The following is a 20294-nucleotide window of genomic DNA, read 5'->3' on the forward strand; positions in this document are numbered from 1 at the left end:
CAACTTTGAATGCATTCTCTACTGTATGTATGTGCCCTTGATGACTAATTGGCAAAACAGATTTACATGAAGTATTTTGAAAATGTCTTTATTTATCAGATTCTGTCTGGTTGCCAAGCCAGTTTTACGATAGCAATTTACTCATTTGGCAGATTATCCAAGTTTTAATCCAAGGGCAACACAGGGTTTACCAGAATCATAGTACAATACTTTTTAATTACAACATTTTACAAGTGCAGTGACTTTTATTTAACAAAGAGCAATGTAGATGCAGGGCAAATGAAACACAAGTGTGAGAATTCAGTTTTCAGTCCATGCCAAGCAGGGCAGGGATAATTTAAAAATACAACAGAAGAGATCTACCTTCCCTAGCTGACCTTGGATCAGTTTAGGCTTATGACCATATTCATCTAAGTATGTACCGTTACAGACCTGCAAAAAATATTTTGGTAAGTGTTTATTTGAAGTGCATGTTATAATTCCAACATAATGCTACAAACATTAATAAGCTTTCAAATCAGCTTCTGACAACTGGCAGAGACCACTCAGTTATGCTCGATTTTCTAAATGGTTACAGCCTGCCATGCAGTACAAAATATGTAGTCATTATGTAGGCTTTATAGCATAACATAGTTGAAATAACAACCTTCAAAATGATCCATAAGCAATGCTCAGTTCAACTCAGTACATTACATTTTGCTTAACAGATACTTTTTTCCCCCAGAGCAACTTACATAGCTTACAGTTTTTACATGTTATCCATTTATACAGCTGGATATTTACTGAGGCAGTTTGTGTTATGTACTGTGCCCAAGGGTACGACAGTAGTGGCCCATTTGGGACTCAAACCAGGAACCTTTGGGTGTCGAGCCCTTCTCCTTACCAATACGTCTTACTGTTGCTGCAAATAATTTCTAATCTGTCCTTTGCAGTGCTTCTCAAATAAATAATTTATGTAAATAAAGCTGGAATTCTGGAAATGGTAAAGAAGCATTTTGCATTCTATTAATAAAGACCTATTCACCAAGGTCCAACATGGCTGAAATTTGGAAACTGGATTTTTTACAAGTAATAATGGAGGAAGCGTGAAAAACATACCTCTAATCAATATGCTTGATATGCTTGTCAGTATCTCAATTTAAAACCTTTTTTACACATAAAAAATCCACACTAAGTGAGAGACCATGGACAACAATTAATTTACTTTTCAAAATGAGCTGTGGTTTTATCTGCGCTTTTTGGCAGCCTGGAATGGAAGCTGGAGTCTGTAACTGAAGGCCCCAAGGAATAGCATTACGTAATGCTGGTCAAGGTTAGGCATTAAGAAGAAGTCATTATACACAAGTGCAGAAAGAGAAATCCTTTCAGCACAAGGCCCATCTATAGCTCGGAGTCAATCACAGTTTCCAAAGCTACAGACGCTCTCCCTTCCATTACCGTTCCCTTCAGGTTACACAACACTGTGAATGATTCCAGTGATCTGCAACACCAGTCAGTTCAGCCATTAGGGATTTATTTACTTCATTAAAGTCGATGTTGGATTTAAACTCCCGCAGTTAAAAAGCCGGCAGAGTCCAAGAGCTAACAAAATTATAAATAATGGGGGGAAAAGCACATCCATAAATAATTTACAGATCTCCCAAATAATAAATTAACCAATGAATAAATAAACAGGCAGGCAAGCAAGCATCAACAAACACATCTTTTGAAAATGAAGCCAGATTCCAGTGTCCACTCCCTGATAATCCCTCTGAGTTACCGTTAGCTGTCTGCTATTGGTCACTCATTCAGGATTCTCCATGGAAAATAAAAGCCAGGACACCGGCAGTAAGGGTTTATGACTGGGACAGATGGACAACAAAGACAAACGGACACACGGCTGTCCCATTGCACCCCCTGCCACTCGTGATAGTCCACTGCTACCCTTTGGACACATAATTGGTCTGGAAGTCCGTACTGACTAGTGTATGTGTTTGTGTGTGTGTGTGTGTGTGTGTGTGTGTGTGTGCGCGTGTTGTTCCTGTGACACTGTTCCAAGGAGAATGCTATCTGTTATACAGTATAAGGTCTTTTTTTCACCCCCCCCCCCCCCCCCTCACAGAGCAAGGAAGTGTGAGGTGATTGTTATTTTTCGATCAAAAATTCAACACACACCTTGTTGAGACAGAAATGACACGTTTGTGTCTGGGGAAACAGGTCTGCTGAGACTGGCTGCCACTTGAACCATCAACAACAGGGATATGACCTTTTCTGAAAGCCTCAAAATTCAACACAGCATCAGTGCCCACAGTCTGGGAAATATGCAGTGCAGGATGGCCACTGCCTTATCACAAAACCTGTGTCAGCTATCTCCATGACCTTTGAATTTAGTTCAAAAAAAAGTCTTCAAAGACCATTTGATTTACACCGGCTGGCTTTTTTTTACTGACAGGCCAGTGAGCTCCTTGTTGGATTAATAAAAAGACAGCTGATTTGTTTTTTTCTACAGGTGTTCCAGGTGTTTTGGGGGCACAGTGGAGTGGGTGTGGCGAGGGTGCAGCACAGTGTTCATGTAGGTGCAGTAGGAAGAGGGAGGTTAAAGCACAGTGGCGTTGTGCCCCTCCATCTTCGGCAGCCTGCTTTCCTGCAGAGAGGCTGTTCCCATAGTGACGAGCAGCGGGCGGCTGTCCTCAGAGAGGCCTGCCCGGCCGAGCGAGAGGGGCCGCTGGGGGGCGGGAGGAGGCGGGGGCGGGGGCGGAGGCGGTGTGGCGGGCGACTCCAGGGGCAGGCCCTGTTCCTGGTATCCGTAGCCAATGTTTCCGCAAGGGAAGCGGCGCAGTCTGAAGAGGGGGACAGGGGGGAGGGCGGCGGAATCCAGCAGGAGCGGGGCGGCGGGTCCGGGTGGAGGTGGAGGGGGAAGGAGGGGTCGACACAGGCCTTGCTGCTGCTGTTGGTGGAGCAGCTGCTGCTGCTGCTGCTGGAACTGCTTGTGCTGGTGCTGCAGGCTGACAGCCCCGGCCGCCTCCCCCACAGTCCGGCCTACATTCTCCTGCCCCTCGCCCGGGACCCGGCCCGCAGCCTGCCTCTGCTGCTGCTGCTGCTGCTGCCTCTTCTGCTGCAGGAACCAGGAGCCGTAGGTGGGGTTCCACAGGTTTGTGGGCTTCCCGTTGCGGCTCTCCTTCTCAAGCGGCTGGCTCTGGGTGAAGGCCAGGTTGACGTGGCCTCCCTCTGCGGCGGGCTGGGCGGAAGGGGCCTTGGTGGGAGCCAGGGGTTGTGGAGGATGCGGGTGTGGCTGAGACGGTGGGTGTGGCTGCACCACAGGCAGGGACACGGACTGAGGCTGAGAGCCGTGGCTGATCTGAAGAGGAGCCTCCCCTTCCTTCTTGCCCTCCTGAGGCTGGGCGGCTTCCTCTTGCCCTTGGGAAGACACCAGCAAGGAGGGGGCAGTGGGGTCTTCGGGACGCATGGGCACCCGCTCCTCCTCCTCCGGGACAGGTCCATACTCTACCGGGAGGGGTACCGTCACCACATCAGGGTCCTGGAGACAGATGGGGAAGAGGGTGGAGAATGAAACAGAAGGACAGTCGCATCCTATGACCCCAGGCTATTTTCACACATCCCACTCATCAACAGGCATGCAAATTTACATTTAAATTAAGGTTAGCAGCAGAACTACAAGTTCTACGGAATAGCCAAGAAATGTGACAAAACATTTTGCAAAAAAATATACAGTGCAATAATGTACTCCTGTTTTCTCTCTTCTTGCCTATTTATCAGGTTACTCAATATATTATATAGTCTGCTGCATTTGTAATTTGTGATCTACTGGAGTTTATCAGAGTGTGTTTTATACCCCTGTATGAATGAGAGCGACCATGCATTACAGTGCCTGTGGGGATATACAATTGCCATTAGATATTTTTATTTATATTATGTTTACACTCCTAAAATCTCCAGCCCATGTACCTGTAAGCAGTAGTCAATCCTCTCAAGAATTGTAGAGAAATTGGGTCTGTCCTCTGGCTGGTGCTGCCAGCTCTGTGTCATTATCCGATACCTGTCAGAATATACATACTCCTCAATACAAGAACACATTCTGTGGCTATGAATCACAAAGGCTGTTACACCTCCTAAAATTGGGCTAGACTGGGAAAAAAGCAAAGCTTTCTGTTGTTATTCCTTGCTGTTTTACTGCCTTATATAAAAACCTGATTTGACTAATTCTCAAACTGTTTCTAGGCCTTAGGGCATTCGAAGAGAAACTACAAATTATAGCTGCAGGGTTTATGTGATGAGTAAGAGAACAATCCAGAGTAAGTTTCAACATCTCTCAGAAGGCAGGCTTTATTGAAGTAGGCTGTGTGTGTGTGTGTGTGTGTGTGTGTGTGTGTGTGTGTGTTTCTCTGTTGTATGATTTAAGCGATAGGGAGTAGGAGGTTCTGCTCACACTGGTCCTGGGCAGTTTTTGGGAGGGTCCATCCTGCCTCCATTGGTCACAAACTCCAGAACTTCCTGGTTGCTGCGACTGGGATAGGGCATGTAACCCAGAGAGAAGATTTCCCAGAGCAGCACCCCAAATGACCTGGACACACAAATGGAGACCTGACTTTGAAAACCACAAAGCTCAACAAACATTGTCATTCATCAATCAGTTTTAAAAGGAGACAAAACTAAATATTTTAAAAAATGAAAAAAAAAAAAAAAAAAAACCAGGATGGGAACAATACAAAGCAACAAAAAAAAATAAAAAAAATAAAAACCACAACCCTCCAGGACGACACAAAAATTAACCTCCCCACTCTCAGTCACCCCACAAATATGCTCCTCATTCCACATGGCTTGTTGAAAGCATCCACACAGATAGAGAGAATGAGGAAGTAAGGAACATCTCTACAGCCTCAGTGGCGGAAGTACAATGTACACACTCTCCAGGTGTGAGATCCACCGACTCAATCAGATATGCAGCTTTTAGTGTACTTAGTGTTACACCAACTGACTAGGACCTTAAGCTCTCCCCAATCTCAAGCTTTCGTTTCACAGCAGGGCTCTCCTGCTGTACCCTTCTCCAAGGTGCGTTATCCTTATATCTCCAGTAAAATGTCAAGTGTATAATTAGACTATAAAATAAGTAATATATAAATCTTGTAAGCATTGTATGTTGCCCTGGATAAGACTATTTGCACCAGGCAGTCTCCATGTAGATGCTTATCTCTGAAGCTGCTAGATTTACTCAGGTCTGCAACTGACAGCGTGTCATCTCTGTTTATATTATGACACAATACATGTGGACAGCTCTGTCTCCAGGCATCATAAATGCATACTCGCACACTTTCAAATATAATGCCATCCATCTTGTTGAGCTATCATGGCATCTGCCTTTGCATCTATAAGATTTGCATTTTGAAATGCAGTTGAATATTTCATTTTAGACGCATAACATGGAACCTGTAAATCCAACTGAAAGGGAAAAGGGCTGACGCGTAAATAACCAATAACAATTAATACATATGATTCATGTCAACATTATCCAGAAGGATGCACAGGCAGAGTACACTATGTCAATGCCCTGCAAGATGCAAATCCAGTTCCATAAGTGTTCATGTGACCTATACAGCTACAGAAGTACTGTTGTCAGTTGAGGAGACAGGACTACAGTTGTGTGCGGTTACCAGGTGTCAGTTTTGGAGGTGAAGATTCCCTCCATGAAGGCTTCTGGGGGCATCCATTTCACTGGCAGCATAGCACGGCCACCCTTTCTGTAGTAACTGGCCCTGCAACAACACAGACATTACATTACATTATTGTCATTTAGCAGACGCTTGTATCCAGAGAGACTTATATACATTACATGTTTTAGGTTATCCATTTATACAGCTGGATGTTTACCGAGGCAAATGTGAGCTATGTACCCCCAATACACACACACAGAGATATCAGTCTACCCAATCAGTACTTCAGCAACGCCCATCGCAGTGAGAGGTGAGGCTGAGCAGAGGCTGGTGAACTAAATCTGCCGATCACACAGAGGCTGGCACCATTGTTACCGTGGCAACGCAGCAGACCAGGTGTGGAATTGCGAGCTCCATGCACCAGCCCAGTTTTTTACGGCTGTTTTACATGCTGCACAAACCACCCCGACTACCCATGCCCACTGGTGAGGAATTCCATCATGCACATCATTGACTCTGCACTGTCGAGATGTGCTGCAGTCAAATAAAAACAGCTTAACGCTATTTCATACCTGTAATGGGCACTTTGCCGGTCTGCTTGCTGCTCGTCTGTATTGCACTAACCTCATTCAGTGGAGTTTCTTATTCTGTCATCTTATCTGATTACTGACCGGCTGGTGTATGCATCAGGAAACTTGCACAAAGAAGACTAAGCAAACCCTTCTAGAAGGACCTCAAGAAGACGTGTCAATACATTGTAAGGTAAGCAGTCTGTCTAATACACTTCAATGCTACATTGTCTAATATTTTATCATCCCAATTTATATAAATCTTCAAAAATATATACACATTTTTGCTTTGTTATGTTTTTATATATAAAAAAAAAACATTTGCCAATGTCATCTTGGGCCTTTCAAAGATTAAAGTTTTCCCTAACTGAATTTCAGTGATAGTTTTACATATATTTTTTTAGATGTATGAGTGTAAAGAAGATTGTGGATGTCACTGTGCAGCAGTCAAAGGCATCTGCTTATTAAAAGATATAAGTACAGAGATGCATATACTGCTCTTTGAAGACTGAAATTGACCAGGCTGCAAAATGACTGTACCTTCCCATATCTCTGGCGACATCTTGAGAAAGACCACTAGGGTTTTGCCGGGGAGAGGGAAGTGACACCACCAGCAGGGGGGAGGGGTTTGACTCCTGTTAATCCCTGTAACTGAAGCAGGGATGTGCTGGAGCAGCCAGCGGGCCGCGGGACAGCAGGGATAAGCGTGGGGAGCTGGCACACTCTGGAGCTGCAATCAGCGCAACGCTGCACCGCCAGCTCCACACATGGCCAGCGTTCCCCATTCCTGAAAGCCAGCCTCAGCGTCCAACCGTAGCCTGCAGTCAACTGTGATAGCGATCGGGCGCAGGGGGCGCCACCGCTCCTCAGAAACAGTACAGAAATCTGCTGAACGCGGAGCTGGAACCTCAGGAAGCTCAATCTGAATCGCACGCTGGAGGGTGATGTGTTGGTTTTTCCCCTTCTTACTATTCCAAGCTTTGAAAGATCCCAGAGGGGGCCTGGGAGATCAGCGTCAGCAGTTGGGGAGAGCTTTCATAACACTCTTCCCAGAAGAAATGCATAACTCCAACACTGGTCCTCTGATTTCCACTGCCTGATGAAAATCTGTTCCCACCCCCACTGCTCCCCCATGGAGCCATTCCCAGTTCACCCACATGTCAATATTGGGAAAAGCTGCTAGTTTTATTGCCAGCCTTTACTGCTTATAACTGCAGGTGCGTAGGCTTTCCAGAAGTTACCCGGGCTCTCTGAGAGGTTTTGATGTATATAACTACAGGACAAGTTTTATATGAAGCAGGAACAGATGGGTCTACTGTTCAATCTGGCTTAGTGCCTGACAGCTTTTGGGCCTCTATATCTCCCATACCTGTATATGTCTCTGGCCATTCCAAAGTCTCCGATTTTGGCCACTCTGCCTGGTCCTTTGCAGGTCAGCAGACAATTCCTGGCAGCGATATCTCTGCAAAGGAAAACCACCAACCATCAGCACAGGCAATGAGATCATATGTTGAACTGAAAAAATCCTATCTAAAGTCAATTCAAGAGGCTTCCTGTGAGTGTTGTCTAAAAAAATGAGATGACTGTGAGTTGCCCAAAGCGTGACCAACCTGTGGAGGATGCCATCCTAAAGCCAACACCAATAAGTATTCTGCATTAAACAACTGGCTCAAGGACATGAGCAGAATGAAATAAGAACAGAAAAAAAATACTTGTCGCTCCTCTTTGACCAGAATCATTAGGTGGATTGATGATTTTATTGCACATGTTCCATAAATGAGGTTTAATTGTCCTCATCCGTCTTGCCACGGGAGTGGAAGTTTGCTGCAGGTAGGGGAGTGAAGCTCACGCTGGGCCCATCCCAGGCAGAAAGAGAGAGCAGCGCATATCACACACTCCACCTACCCTCACTGATGATAAGCACTTTCTCAGTTCCTGCTCATAAACCACAACAGAGTGTGGAAGCAGTGCTCAGAGCAATCCGGCCTGACTCTGACCTGTGAATGAACTGGTTTTCCTCCAAATACTGGCAGCCACGCGCAATGTCCCGCGCCACATTCAACAGATCCACCATGGAGAGACTGGACGGCTGCTCCTGGACAGACAATCACACAGGCAGACGGGTCATGGACAGACAGGTAGAGAGACAGACAGTAGACAGTGACAAATTGTTGTAAGACTTGTCCATTCAAGGGATTAAGCACAGGCTAGTTCACTGAACTACAGGGACTAGGTATATAGTATAACAAGCAGGAGTCCAGAGAGGAAGGAGGTACAAAGGGCAGGTCAACCCAATCACTGAGTGCGACAAATTTCCCAGAATCCCATTTTCTGCTGCAGCTTGCTCCATTCAAAAAAATACTGAGCACTGCGAGTACATGATGACCTGCATTCACTTTGACCAAATTCCAATATAAGGCTTCTGGAGGGATAAAAACCACCTGCATCTGGAGCCCCAGATCTGGGTTCCCACCTCATCTGGCTGGGTTCTGGTCAGAGGCCAGGACTCACCAGTCTGGGTCGCATCTCCCTCAAGAAGCTCTTGAGATCCCCTCCTGCCATCAGTTCCAGCAGAATGAAACGTGGCAAGGCCTGAAGGCTTACTCCTATACAGCGTACAATGTTCTGGTGGCTAAACTTACTGAGAGGGGGCAGGGGAGAGAGAGAGAGAGAGAGAAAATGAAAGAGCATGAGATATTCGCTTTTAAATCAGCTTTGCTTGGTTGTACAAGCAATTCTGCTTTGGCAAAACAAATGTTTCTTTGTCATGCTGATAAAATTGAATTGAACTGAAAAGGTGGAACAGGTGTTGAGCTCTGAACAATTCTGTGATGCCTAAACAAGAACAGCAACAGGTTTGGACAAGGTATGGTTTAGTATGCATGCTTGCACACTTGTGGACACACGCCTCTGCATGCGGGCATGTGCGTGTGTGTGCGTGCATGCACGTACACTCATACGCCTCACCTGATGATAAGAGCTTCCATTAGGAAGTCCAGCTCATCCTGCTCAGAGCACACTTCTGGTAGAGTCTGGTGAAAACACACAGAGAGATTATAGAGTGAGGTGACTCTCATTGTTCTTTGGAACAGATTGATCAATGGTGTGGTAGTTAGGGCTTTTTGCCTCCCAATAAGAGTTCTTTGGTCTGCTGTCCTTTTTGCTAGGAATGATGTAGCGCAAGCAGATTTGGGTTTACTAGCAATTTCTGGCAGAAACACTGACCGCTGGAATTGTAAACATTACTTCCCTCTCATTGGTCATGCTTAGCTGTAAAATCTTGTACTCTTACCTTGACTGCTACCTGCATGGGGCTGGGTTCTCCTGGTATCCCAACAGCAAGGCCCTCATACACTTCTCCAAATGCACCATGACCCAAGCCCCTGGTGAGCGCACACATACACAAGCACACACGCATACACGCACACACAAACGCCACACACACACACACAGTGATAGAGCTGATAGAAACAGCCTAGGAATATTGAGCCATAAAGAGACAGAACTATTAAACTTTGTTGCTGCCAGAATCATCATATACACATACACTTCCCAGGTTACACTGTACAGCCCCAGAAAATAAGAATATAAGAACGCTGGAATATATTTGAATAGGCCTTTCAATCCATTTTGTCTTGTCATTTTGCCCATACCTACAGTATTAACAATAACTGTTTATGGTGTTTCTTGCATTAAAACTCTTAAATTAGGAGCAACACCAGAATTGAAAAAAAACAACAAGGTTTAACTAAATTAAGATTTTCCTAAATTAGCAGGATTAAATTAACCCTCTAATTTATTTTCATTACACATTACGGGCAAAATTCTGGCTAAAATGATCAAGTTATGTCAGACTTGTAGGATCTGGCTAATTGCATATGCTGCTTTGACCTCAAAATGCAGGAGTTCCCACAACAATATAAGAAGGTCATAATAACTAAAACAGACATCTCAATCCATTCTGTCTTGTCATTTCATGTAGTGTGTTGTAGTGTTAAGGAGCAAGGCTCATAACTGAACGGTTGCTGGTTAAATTGCCCATTGCAGCACTGCTGTTGTACCCTTGGGTAAGGTATTTATCCCAGAATTGCCTCAGTAAATATCCAGCTGTATAAACAGATTACACCTTGTAAACCTATGTAAATTGCACAAGATTAGAAAGTCTGCTAAATGACAATATTGTAATGTCATGTAACAGCACCTCACATTGTGGTGCAGCTGAACAGAAAATGTTAATATAGCTCTTTTGTATTCATGGGGTATACATCCTCAGTGAATACCAAAAAGTACTAATGCAGCCACTGCTAGAACCAAAGTGGAGGCATGGGAAAAAATGGGTGACAGACTAAATGAGTTAGCTGTGTTTAATTATGTAAGCAACCGCAATGAAAGGCTATAATAACTGTCTACACTAAACAAATCTACTTCAAACTAATCTACCTAATTTACAATAAACACATCAACACATATGTGTCACTGACATGAAATGGGTTTACAACATGCTGACATGCAGCATTCAAATGTATTTTCATTTTATGTAGGCTATTAAGCTTCTTGCTTGTACATCACTACAAACAGTCATAAAGAAACATTGGTTCACGAACTTAAATTATTACATTCATAAACAAAGTTCATGCCAATTGGAGCAACTTGGCAATTTTTTTCTAAAGCAGATGTTCCCTCCTACATTTATATTAATTATTTAACATCCCTGAAAGAATTAATTGACTAATGCAGAAGAGAATGTATGGATTATCTGAGATAAAAAAAAAAAACACATGTTTTAATGTGCACATTTGCCCAGGGAATTTGATAAACGAAGGCAGTAATGTCTTTAATGGCAGACATATGTTGAGTATCCCATGGCACACTTTTGTTTTGTTGAGTTGCATAGTATCCACAAATGAATGCAAAAATCTGGCACTTGCAAAAAAGCGCAGTCCGACACAGACAGTTTCTGTCCCTGCCAGTGGTGCGCTGTGACAAGGGATGCAGGAAAAGAGCGGATTTAGCAAATTGCTAAGCTACATTATACCCTAATGCGTGAAGCAATATGGCTCGTTAAGGTAATGATTGGAGAAATGTAATGGATCCAGTCAATCTTAAAAAAAAACTCCTGTCCTCAATTCACTGTTTGCAAACTTATTTCAATCTGTTCTTTCAAAACTGGTGATGCCATGTGTGGAAGAGGAGTCATGGGAATTAATTGGTCAGACATTGTAGCTTTTTTGTGCAAGTTAGGCTTAGTTCAACTCCTTAGTTTTCTAACTCACTTCCTTAGTTTCAAGTTTAGACTTAGCAATATGTTGCTGTGGTAACCTAGTCAGTTTACTGTTTACAGTTACTGCACAGTTTTTGCTTCATGAAACCATGACTGTGTCCAGTGTGGTCTTGAAGGATGCCAACACCTCTGACTATACTGCAGGTCCTGTGAGGCTACTGCATCCTGTTGTTTTTAGTGGTAATGATGTGCTCCTGCTATCTGGAGGAATGTTGCAGGGAATGAGAAGCGAAGCGGCCTGGCTGACCTGATGAGGGAAATGTTCCGCCGGGGCACCTCCTTCAGGTCGTTGACAGAGGCTGTCTTGCCAGCGAAGCAGTAGTTGGGGTTGTAGTCGGTCATGATGGTGGAGGCCCTCAGCTTGCTCAGCTTGCAGTCCGGACTCTGAAGCTCCAACTGGATAGACTGCAGCTCTGTGTGCTTGCGTCTGTACACTGCTCATACACACACACACACACACACACACACGCACGCACATCCACACACACACACATACACACATTCACACATGTGCAGATGACACAGCACACAATGAGACACACATACAGCACATGCAGCACACACCACACAAACACCACACACACAAATGCAGGTTTATACACATGCAGATAAACATATGCATGTGTACACAAGGAAGGAAACAAACACAGACAGACGTAGACACACACATACAGATGCACAATGAGATTAAAAAACAGGTCCACAGACAGCGGAGTTGCCCTGACCTAGGCTGTAAACACATTAGTTGTAAATGATTTAGTTCTTTATTTATAGAGTGGTAATGTATGACTGCTGTCAGGTTCTGGTTAGCTTGAAATCCATCATTACAGCATTTCATTTATCACTGAAACATAACTACACTTCCCTGGCCGTAATTCATGCGGTGTGTGTGTGTGTGTGTGTCTGAGTGATGACTCTATGAACATGTGCGTAGGTGTGATAACACTTGTCCAGAAATATGTCAGATGCCATTGCCTGCATATCTGTTTGTATATATCCTACTGTGTGTGTGAAATACTGTTTCTGTGTGAATGTCTATCAGTGAAACATCTCCCTGTCCTTCAGTATGTGTGTATTTATATTTTAACAGTGACCCTTGCCATTCGCAGATGATACATTCCAAACATCTCTGAGCATGAATAAATCAGTGAAGACTAGACTGCACTGAAATTAATGACTTATTACAAAGGGGACAAGTTATAATTTAAAACAAATATATTTTCACTACAAAAACAGTACAATAATGGCATAAACACACAATTGCTCTCCATAATGATGTAACAAATATGCATAAAATGTAAAATGAATGTAAAAGAGCATGATACACTGTAACCTGGAAACAGGGAGTACAGCAAACCCAGCATGGGTGAGCATGCGTATGAGTGAGTGTTTGTAGATTTGTCATGTGTATGTCTGTATCTGTTCACGTGTGTGTGTGTGTGTGTGTGAGTATGCATATGTGTTGAAGCGTGCGTGAGTATGCGTGTGTGTGCGCATGCATGTGTGTGTGCAAACGTACGTGTGCATGCATGTGTGTGTATATTTGTGTTCGGTATACATGTTACTCACTGATCATGACCCCTGACACAGCCAGTAGTAGGGCAGCGATGAGAGCTGACGTGCCCACGGACAGTCCCAGGGCCAGCTTGGAGAGGGGAGGCTGGGGGGGGTGGGGGAGCATTTGGAGCCCCTCTGCAGGGAGATAAGAGGGAAATCAGTGGCACTCACACTATCCCATAGAAGAAGCCCTCTCCACTCAGCTGTAATATATTACCATCATTCATGGGAAGCCAGGAACACAATTCTGTGGATCCGCAGTTACACTGAACAGGCGCCTCAGGCTATTACAATTACAATTTGTGTATCTGTGGGATTTTATTGCCGCTGAACAATTTACACACTGGGACATGAAATATTTAATATGTGACTGAGTGACTGATTTAGGAATGAATGTTGATAAATGTTACTGTTGTTTTCCATTCCACTCCATTCCAAGAAAACTTGGGACAACTTTTCCTTTAAATATAAATGTATACATTTTATAAATAATCTTATACACTATAACTATATTAAAAAAATGTGATATGCATTTTTGTAATACCTAGATATGGAGATTAGTTCACTATCAGGTGTTTCACATCTTGGGTAAGTAGACAATTTATTAAATATGCCATACATTAATATCCTACCAGCACATGTACCTTGTCAATGGGCCAGGCCTGATACTCAGTCTGTCTTGATTTCTGCCCAATAATGAGGTCACCCTTTGACCACCTTTATATAAGAAAGAGTTAACTCACTGTCTCTAGGACTAAAGAGCAAAAATGCAGTCTCGCACCTGGTATTCAGACCAATAGCCCATTGGGCAGTACACCTAATGCAAGCTAAGCCTATGAGCTTGCTGAAGAGCAGTGTATGGTATGTGCTTATAAAAAAGTGTTTCCTTGCATTACCTAAAACAAATAGTGCAAGAACTAAATCTTATGCTTCATGTTCAGAGTGAAAAACATGTGTTATGCCCCTAGGTGTTCATGAGCAATTTTTTTCATGTTTTTACCCAAAATGAACCATGATCAAACTACTTGCATTACATCTATTGGGATCTCTGCACATCACATGTTGTTACAAAGTTAAGCACAGATTGCCACTCCTGAAATTCTGTTGTGGAAATACACTGTAAGGGGCTCATGAGCAGAGCTGCTTACCCGTGATGTTGATGCAAGACACGCCATCCTGATCCAGGACGAGGTCCTCCTCGCAGAAGCAGACGGCCCCCTCGTAGGTCTCACGGCACTCCCCCGACTCACAATGACTGCAGTTCTGCACAGGGGCGATGATGACCTCACCATGACTCTCCATGCCTGAGGAAGCAGGTATGGCATGGGGGGGAGGGGGGGGGGTAGGCATGGAAAGAAAGAGTAGGGCAAAATTACAATGAGACGCTGTATAACTACAGTGCATATGAGATAAGGCAGGTATTCAGTTCCTGTAACAACTTTCCAGTCCACTTGTTTCAATACATAAAACATTCCTGTACTTTTTGTTCAGTTTTTTTTTCCATCCAAAGGTGTCTGTGAATTTATGCCATAATTTTATATTTCCCAAAAGTGAGCTTCTCTCAGTATTAGCAGCATTGAAATGTACTTGTCAGGTGGGTTCTGCCTAGCTGTGAGAGTTACCTTTCAGGGGCTCAATGAAGGTCTCACCAACTGGACTGATGAAGGAAGACCCATCCTCCCCATCTTGCCTGGGGTCATTTTCCACAGGGGTGCTGCCGCCTAGGGCCAATAGAGGGAATTACAGGTGGCAAATGAGACAGATGAGATAAATTTTAGATGTAGGTAATTAATGTTATGGTTGTGACTTACCTCTGTATCCCCCCCCTCCTCCACCTGAGGAGCAGGCTCCTCCCCCACCACCAAAACCCCCTCTAGTTGGCCAGCCGAAAGGACAGGGCTGCCCCCCCTGGCCGCCCAGCAACAGAGGTCTGCCTCCTTGAGCCACTGGTACACTGTCATTCCATCCGCCACCTCCACCTGCAAAACACACCTACAGCTATCAGCACATCTTAAACTGAAACACACACACACACACACACACACACACACAGGCATCAGCAAATATATTGTAAGTGCACAGAACCTCTCTCTTGCTATCAAGTGCCATCAGGTTCTGATTGAGTGCATCACTGATACGGTATAAGACACTTGGTGAGCCAGCTGCCAGCTCTCTTTCCTGTAAAGCAGGCCAGCACCACAGTTTCATGCAAATGCTCAACTGATCCCTTAAATTGTTCCTATTTTGGCCTAAATGTCTTTCCAAATGGTCTTTTGTGTTGCAAAAGTAAGACAAATAAGAACAAGGATCTACTTTATAAATCCATTCCAAACGTATCAGAAAGTGCCTGGATGAGAGACTCTTTGGTCCTCACACATCTCCCATTGAGAGCTTGAGGCACGCTGTACTCCATCGAAAAACATTCAGATCGATACACTGTGCTGCAGTCCATCCTGAAGACATCGAATGAGTGAATAGTAAATACAGCAACAGGGGAAAAGCACATGCTTCTCCACAGGGGTGAGGCTGAAACCAGGAAAAAGAGTTGGGTGAGCACTGACCGGTAGATTGTGCCCAACAGACACACAAAAGGCTATTTGATGAGTGAGAGAGGAGAGTAGGAGAAGGTGATAGGCAGGAAATATTGGAATGGATGGTCGGGTGAACCTTGAATGGCAGTGTCAGCCAGAGAGGGAGGTAAAGTGTCAATGAATGGCACATAGCTGGGATCTGATCATTGTAAGCTGATGCTATAATGTTCTTTAACTACAGACTGCACTGTGAGATTCATCCAGGGGGGTGGCCCACATGTAATGGAATTTCAGACTAAGGTTCCAAACACGTCCTACCAGTTATCAACTTTTCATTTCATACCATGTTATTTCAACAATCAAACAGAAAAAAGACAATAATAAATACATACATACATGCATACATACATGCACACACATATAACAATAAAATATTCAATCAAAAGGAAGTATTGGGAGAACATGGTTACTCCCTGGTCACTTTCAATCCTTTTTTTGAACGTCTGGCTACCTGCAGCCCCCGACTTCCCGTTCCGCCCTGGCACAAGGGGGTTTCTGTCCAAAATCTCAATCTGGCTCTCCGATTGGCTGCTGTAGCCGCGTCCCCCACCACCGGCCGCAATGAGCAGAGGCACATAGACTCCTTTCTCCATCTGTAACCACAGCAACCTCTGTGTCAAGCATCCCAATCAGGCTGATAATCATTAGCATAAACATAACCCACGCAGTAAAAGCCTAACCTTGAAGACGTAGGTTGCCCCGCCCCCTCCACCACCTCCGCCGGCCTTCATCTGAGTTTTGTTATCGGGCAGTGCAGTCTGTTCCACGCAGATTTTGTTGAGAATGGGGTCAGACTGTGACAAAGAATTGTGAAACATATCATTTCATCTACTGATTAACAATGGATTTTATTGTGAGCTGTTTTACATATTAGTCATTTGCCTTGCCATTTTGATTGATCTTACTTTTTCATAATAACAATGATGTTTATACATATTATTTTATATTCACTTTTTTCTGTAAAAGACATCTTTTTCCATTTGGAAGATACGTAAACATTTCAGTTTGTTTCATGCAGATTTTGTTGAGAGTGGTGTTAGCCGATGACAAAAAATTGTGAAACATTTCATTACATCTACTTATTTAAAAAGGATGTGTATTGTGAGCTGTTTTACCTATCACTTATTTGCTTGTCGTTTTGATAGATCTTATTTTTTCATATTACAAAATGAAGATGTTGTACATTATGTTTTCTATGTTTCTTTCTATGAAAACTTCTTTTTCCACTTGGAAGAAATGTAAACACTGGTGCTTGGACAGAGAAGCATGAAAGATAACATTTTTTTACATGATCTTCAACATAACCCTTGACTTTTCTGTTTAACTTCGTCTCTTTATAATTCTTGACTTTTAAAAATATCAGAACTGTTCAAACGTTTTGGTACAGCTTCAAGTCTGTCAGACTGTCCACAGAAGGTATGAGACGCCTTCCCCTTCGCGAATTAGGGGAATGAGAGGACAAGCCGGCTCAGGTAGCCCCAGGTCAGGCTCAGAGAGACACAGATACAAACACTAAGGCTCAATCCCTCCCAACTTGCTGCTGCTGAAAGCTAATGAGCAGGGTGGCTGATGAAGCGGGTCGCAGCTGCTCTCAGGGAAGCCAGGCTTGCAGAGGACAATTTCACACAAAGTTATCCACCCCGCCGGAGCCGCTCTTCAGGGGGCAGAGGGGGGGTGGGAGGGGGCGTGCTTTGGGCCTCAGAGCTCGTTCCAGTGAGGACACCCACAAGACTCAAGCGCCAGCCCAGTTTGTTTGATGTGTTCCCCTCTCGTGAATTATACAACAAGTCTAATTTACCCATGAAAGATAACGCAAGAACTCAAATACCTTTTATCCTACAAACAGGTCAATGGAATTGGTATGCCATGTGAAATGAGAGTGTGTGGGCATATTCGGGTGCATGCGTGTACCTGTGCACAGGAATGTGTCTGTGCCCCTGTACGTGTGGATGTGTGCATACATGCAGCACATGTGCGTGTGGGCATGGACTGTGTGTGTGTAGCTGAAAGGACAGGGGAGTGCACACTCACATTGGGGCAGGCATCCTCTCCTTGCTGTCCCACCAGGATGTAGAGCAGCTCGTCCTTCTGGAGTGGGAAATCTCCCATCACGTAGACACCATGTGATCTGGTAGTAGTCACCACACTGCGACCCCCGGCTGCTCCATAACCTGTGATCCTGTTTGCATATGCATGTACATGCACACACACATGCACACACACACGCACGCACACACACACAAACACACATGTGCACATGCACATGCACACACGCACACACGCACATACACACACACACACAAAACTGTCATAAGCAGAGGCGCAATTGCTATGATTCTCAACATGAGCTGCCCCTACTGCTTCCTCTCTGCATGGGAACCCGGTCAACAGAAAGAGGAAAAGAAAGAAACAGTGCCAGGACTCCTTGTGTACCCATGTGCACATCCGTAATATATACATGTCGATGGCTATTCAGATGAGCGAATCATTTTTCATTGTGTCAATCTTTAAAGATGAACTGCATGGTTAAGGCATCACATTTGCAACCGAAAAGCAACCTCAGCTGTTTACTCAATGACTTGAAAATGGAGGCACATTTCCATTTCCTCATTGTTCCATATGCATCAATTACCTAATTGAGCAGTCTGACTTTAATGCTATTTGAGGTTGTGACTTGAAAGAATGAGGTCTTTGGAAATGTGTTTAGAATCGGCTGGCAGGTTGGTAATTGCACTTTGCTTTTTGCATTTTGAGCCCCTTGACTGAAGCACTGTTTGACAGAACATGATTAATCAGTATTAATGTATCAATCCTCTTATCTATCACTATAAGCAATTACACCGGAGCTCACACATACCCTGATTGGTGGTCATCTTAGGCTCATTTAGGCAATGCAATCAATTGCTAGACCCAGTATTCCAGACTCATTTTGTGCTAGTGATCGGGTATACCAGTGTAGACATTGAGCATGTGTGTATGCCTGTTTATTTTCTCTGTGAGTCCATTTCTTCCTCTGTGAGTCCATTGTTTCCTGTGTGTGTGTGTGTGTGTGTGTGTGTGTGTGTGTGTGTGTGTGTGTGTGACTGTGTATGTGGGATTGATATTTACCTGTAGGTCCCTGTCTCAGGGACCCTCCACATCTGTATTCCCTTCAATGCCCCCTTGGTTCCCACGGTGACATTGACGTTACTGTTGAGGTAGGAGTTGCTGCACTGTGTGGGATAGGGACCAATGGGACCAGCAGCCCCACAGGTGTCAAATGTCCATTTTATGGCTGCAGTGACACACACACACACACACACACACACACACACACACACACACACACACACACAGGTCATCAGAGTCCAACCTCTTAATACAGCAGTAATCTCTAAGACATATCAACATATAAACATTCACTAAGTATGACCTCCTTAAGTGCAAATCAGGCCAATGAAACATCTTAGTTCACTTCTTTAAGGAAGTACAATTTCCTTGATATAACTTTAGACTGATTCAGAGCATTCACTTTATGATCTACAGCAAAGCTCTTTAATATATTAATTTATGTTTGAATATTTTGCCAACAGTCATGGTTACTGCGCTGCAGTAGATTAAAAAACAAGGCAATGCGTGTACCAGACATTTTCGAGGGAGATGTTCCACACAATTTTTTTGGCCTAATGTCACCTCTAAGACCAGAAAGGGCCTCTCTTGCTTAAAAGTTTGCCTCCCCTGTTTTTAAATTCTGAAGCAATTCAACTGCAATCTGCAGTGGCCACCATGTCATTACGGTGCAATGCTGCACATCTCGGTGTGACCTGATTTCACCTTTCAGTGACAGCCACTACAGCAAACAAACTGCAGCGTGGCTTCAAGGAATGCATTTATCGCAAACACAATTCCTCATAAGCATGGTAATCCCAAGCTGTGCTGCTAATGTACGTTTTCTTTGGCTCAATTATAAAAAGATTAGTTGTCAGATGGACATGGCTGTGCTAAATACAGAGGGATGATGTGGGTGTTAAATCCCAATTTCAGAATCAATCTGAATGCAAAAACAAAGCTGTGAGCATCTCTTTTCCAGGCGCTCCCCACGCCGGAACGCTGAGAGCTCGCTGCACACTCCGCTGGCTTTAGCAGGCAGAAGCGCACACACTCGGCTTGGCGGCGCGGACTCTCTGTGGCAGCTCTTTTCATCTGTGATTTAACTATGAATCATCACACCCTCTCCCAACGGGCAATGCTTTTACCCCTGCCACCTGTAGCACCCAGTGGTGACGGAAAGGCCTGGCTGGCACCAGGGACCGCCTGTCCCCAAACCTGTATGTAAATCAGCCCTAAATTGAGCCACAGGGGCAATGAAGGCAGCCCAGGGACTGCGACGCAAATGGAGCAATTGATTTTTAAGTCTGAATATTTGCACCTTTATGATAAAGTGGCCGTAAAGCTTTCAGACCACATTCATCGTGCAGGGGTAGACAAACACCGGATACCCTGACAGGTCCCTTGAATAAATCCAGCTGCTTTATGATGTCATATACTGAGCCATCGATAACCCCCAAGCAAGACCCTGACCCTGAGATGGGTGGAAGGATGACAGAGGAGAGACTGACGCATCTTGGACTTTCTTCGTTGCAAGTGGGGTGCTGTCTGTGAAGATGGG

General features: G+C 44.3%; 1 protein-coding gene across 1 annotated transcript in view; it reads right to left on the bottom strand.

Moving 5' to 3' along the window:
- Positions 1-2575: 2575 nt before the first annotated feature.
- The window catches only part of alk (ALK receptor tyrosine kinase), a 40642-nt gene continuing 22923 nt past the window's right edge, over positions 2576-20294 (bottom strand). The window contains exons 7-24 of the mRNA XM_036542269.1: positions 18755-18920; positions 17678-17825; positions 16327-16440; positions 16098-16239; positions 14867-15034; positions 14678-14776; positions 14204-14359; positions 13068-13190; positions 11746-11932; positions 9510-9600; positions 9185-9249; positions 8729-8858; positions 8215-8312; positions 7587-7679; positions 5649-5750; positions 4427-4561; positions 3946-4036; positions 2576-3517 (exon numbers count right to left, since the gene is read on the bottom strand). Of these exons, the coding sequence (XP_036398162.1) occupies positions 2576-3517; positions 3946-4036; positions 4427-4561; positions 5649-5750; positions 7587-7679; positions 8215-8312; positions 8729-8858; positions 9185-9249; positions 9510-9600; positions 11746-11932; positions 13068-13190; positions 14204-14359; positions 14678-14776; positions 14867-15034; positions 16098-16239; positions 16327-16440; positions 17678-17825; positions 18755-18920 (3050 nt within the window). The remainder of the gene's footprint in view (positions 3518-3945; positions 4037-4426; positions 4562-5648; positions 5751-7586; positions 7680-8214; positions 8313-8728; positions 8859-9184; positions 9250-9509; positions 9601-11745; positions 11933-13067; positions 13191-14203; positions 14360-14677; positions 14777-14866; positions 15035-16097; positions 16240-16326; positions 16441-17677; positions 17826-18754; positions 18921-20294) is intronic.

Source organism: Megalops cyprinoides, chromosome 12 (genome assembly GCF_013368585.1).
Source record: "Megalops cyprinoides isolate fMegCyp1 chromosome 12, fMegCyp1.pri, whole genome shotgun sequence".
Taxonomy (NCBI): domain Eukaryota; kingdom Metazoa; phylum Chordata; class Actinopteri; order Elopiformes; family Megalopidae; genus Megalops; species Megalops cyprinoides.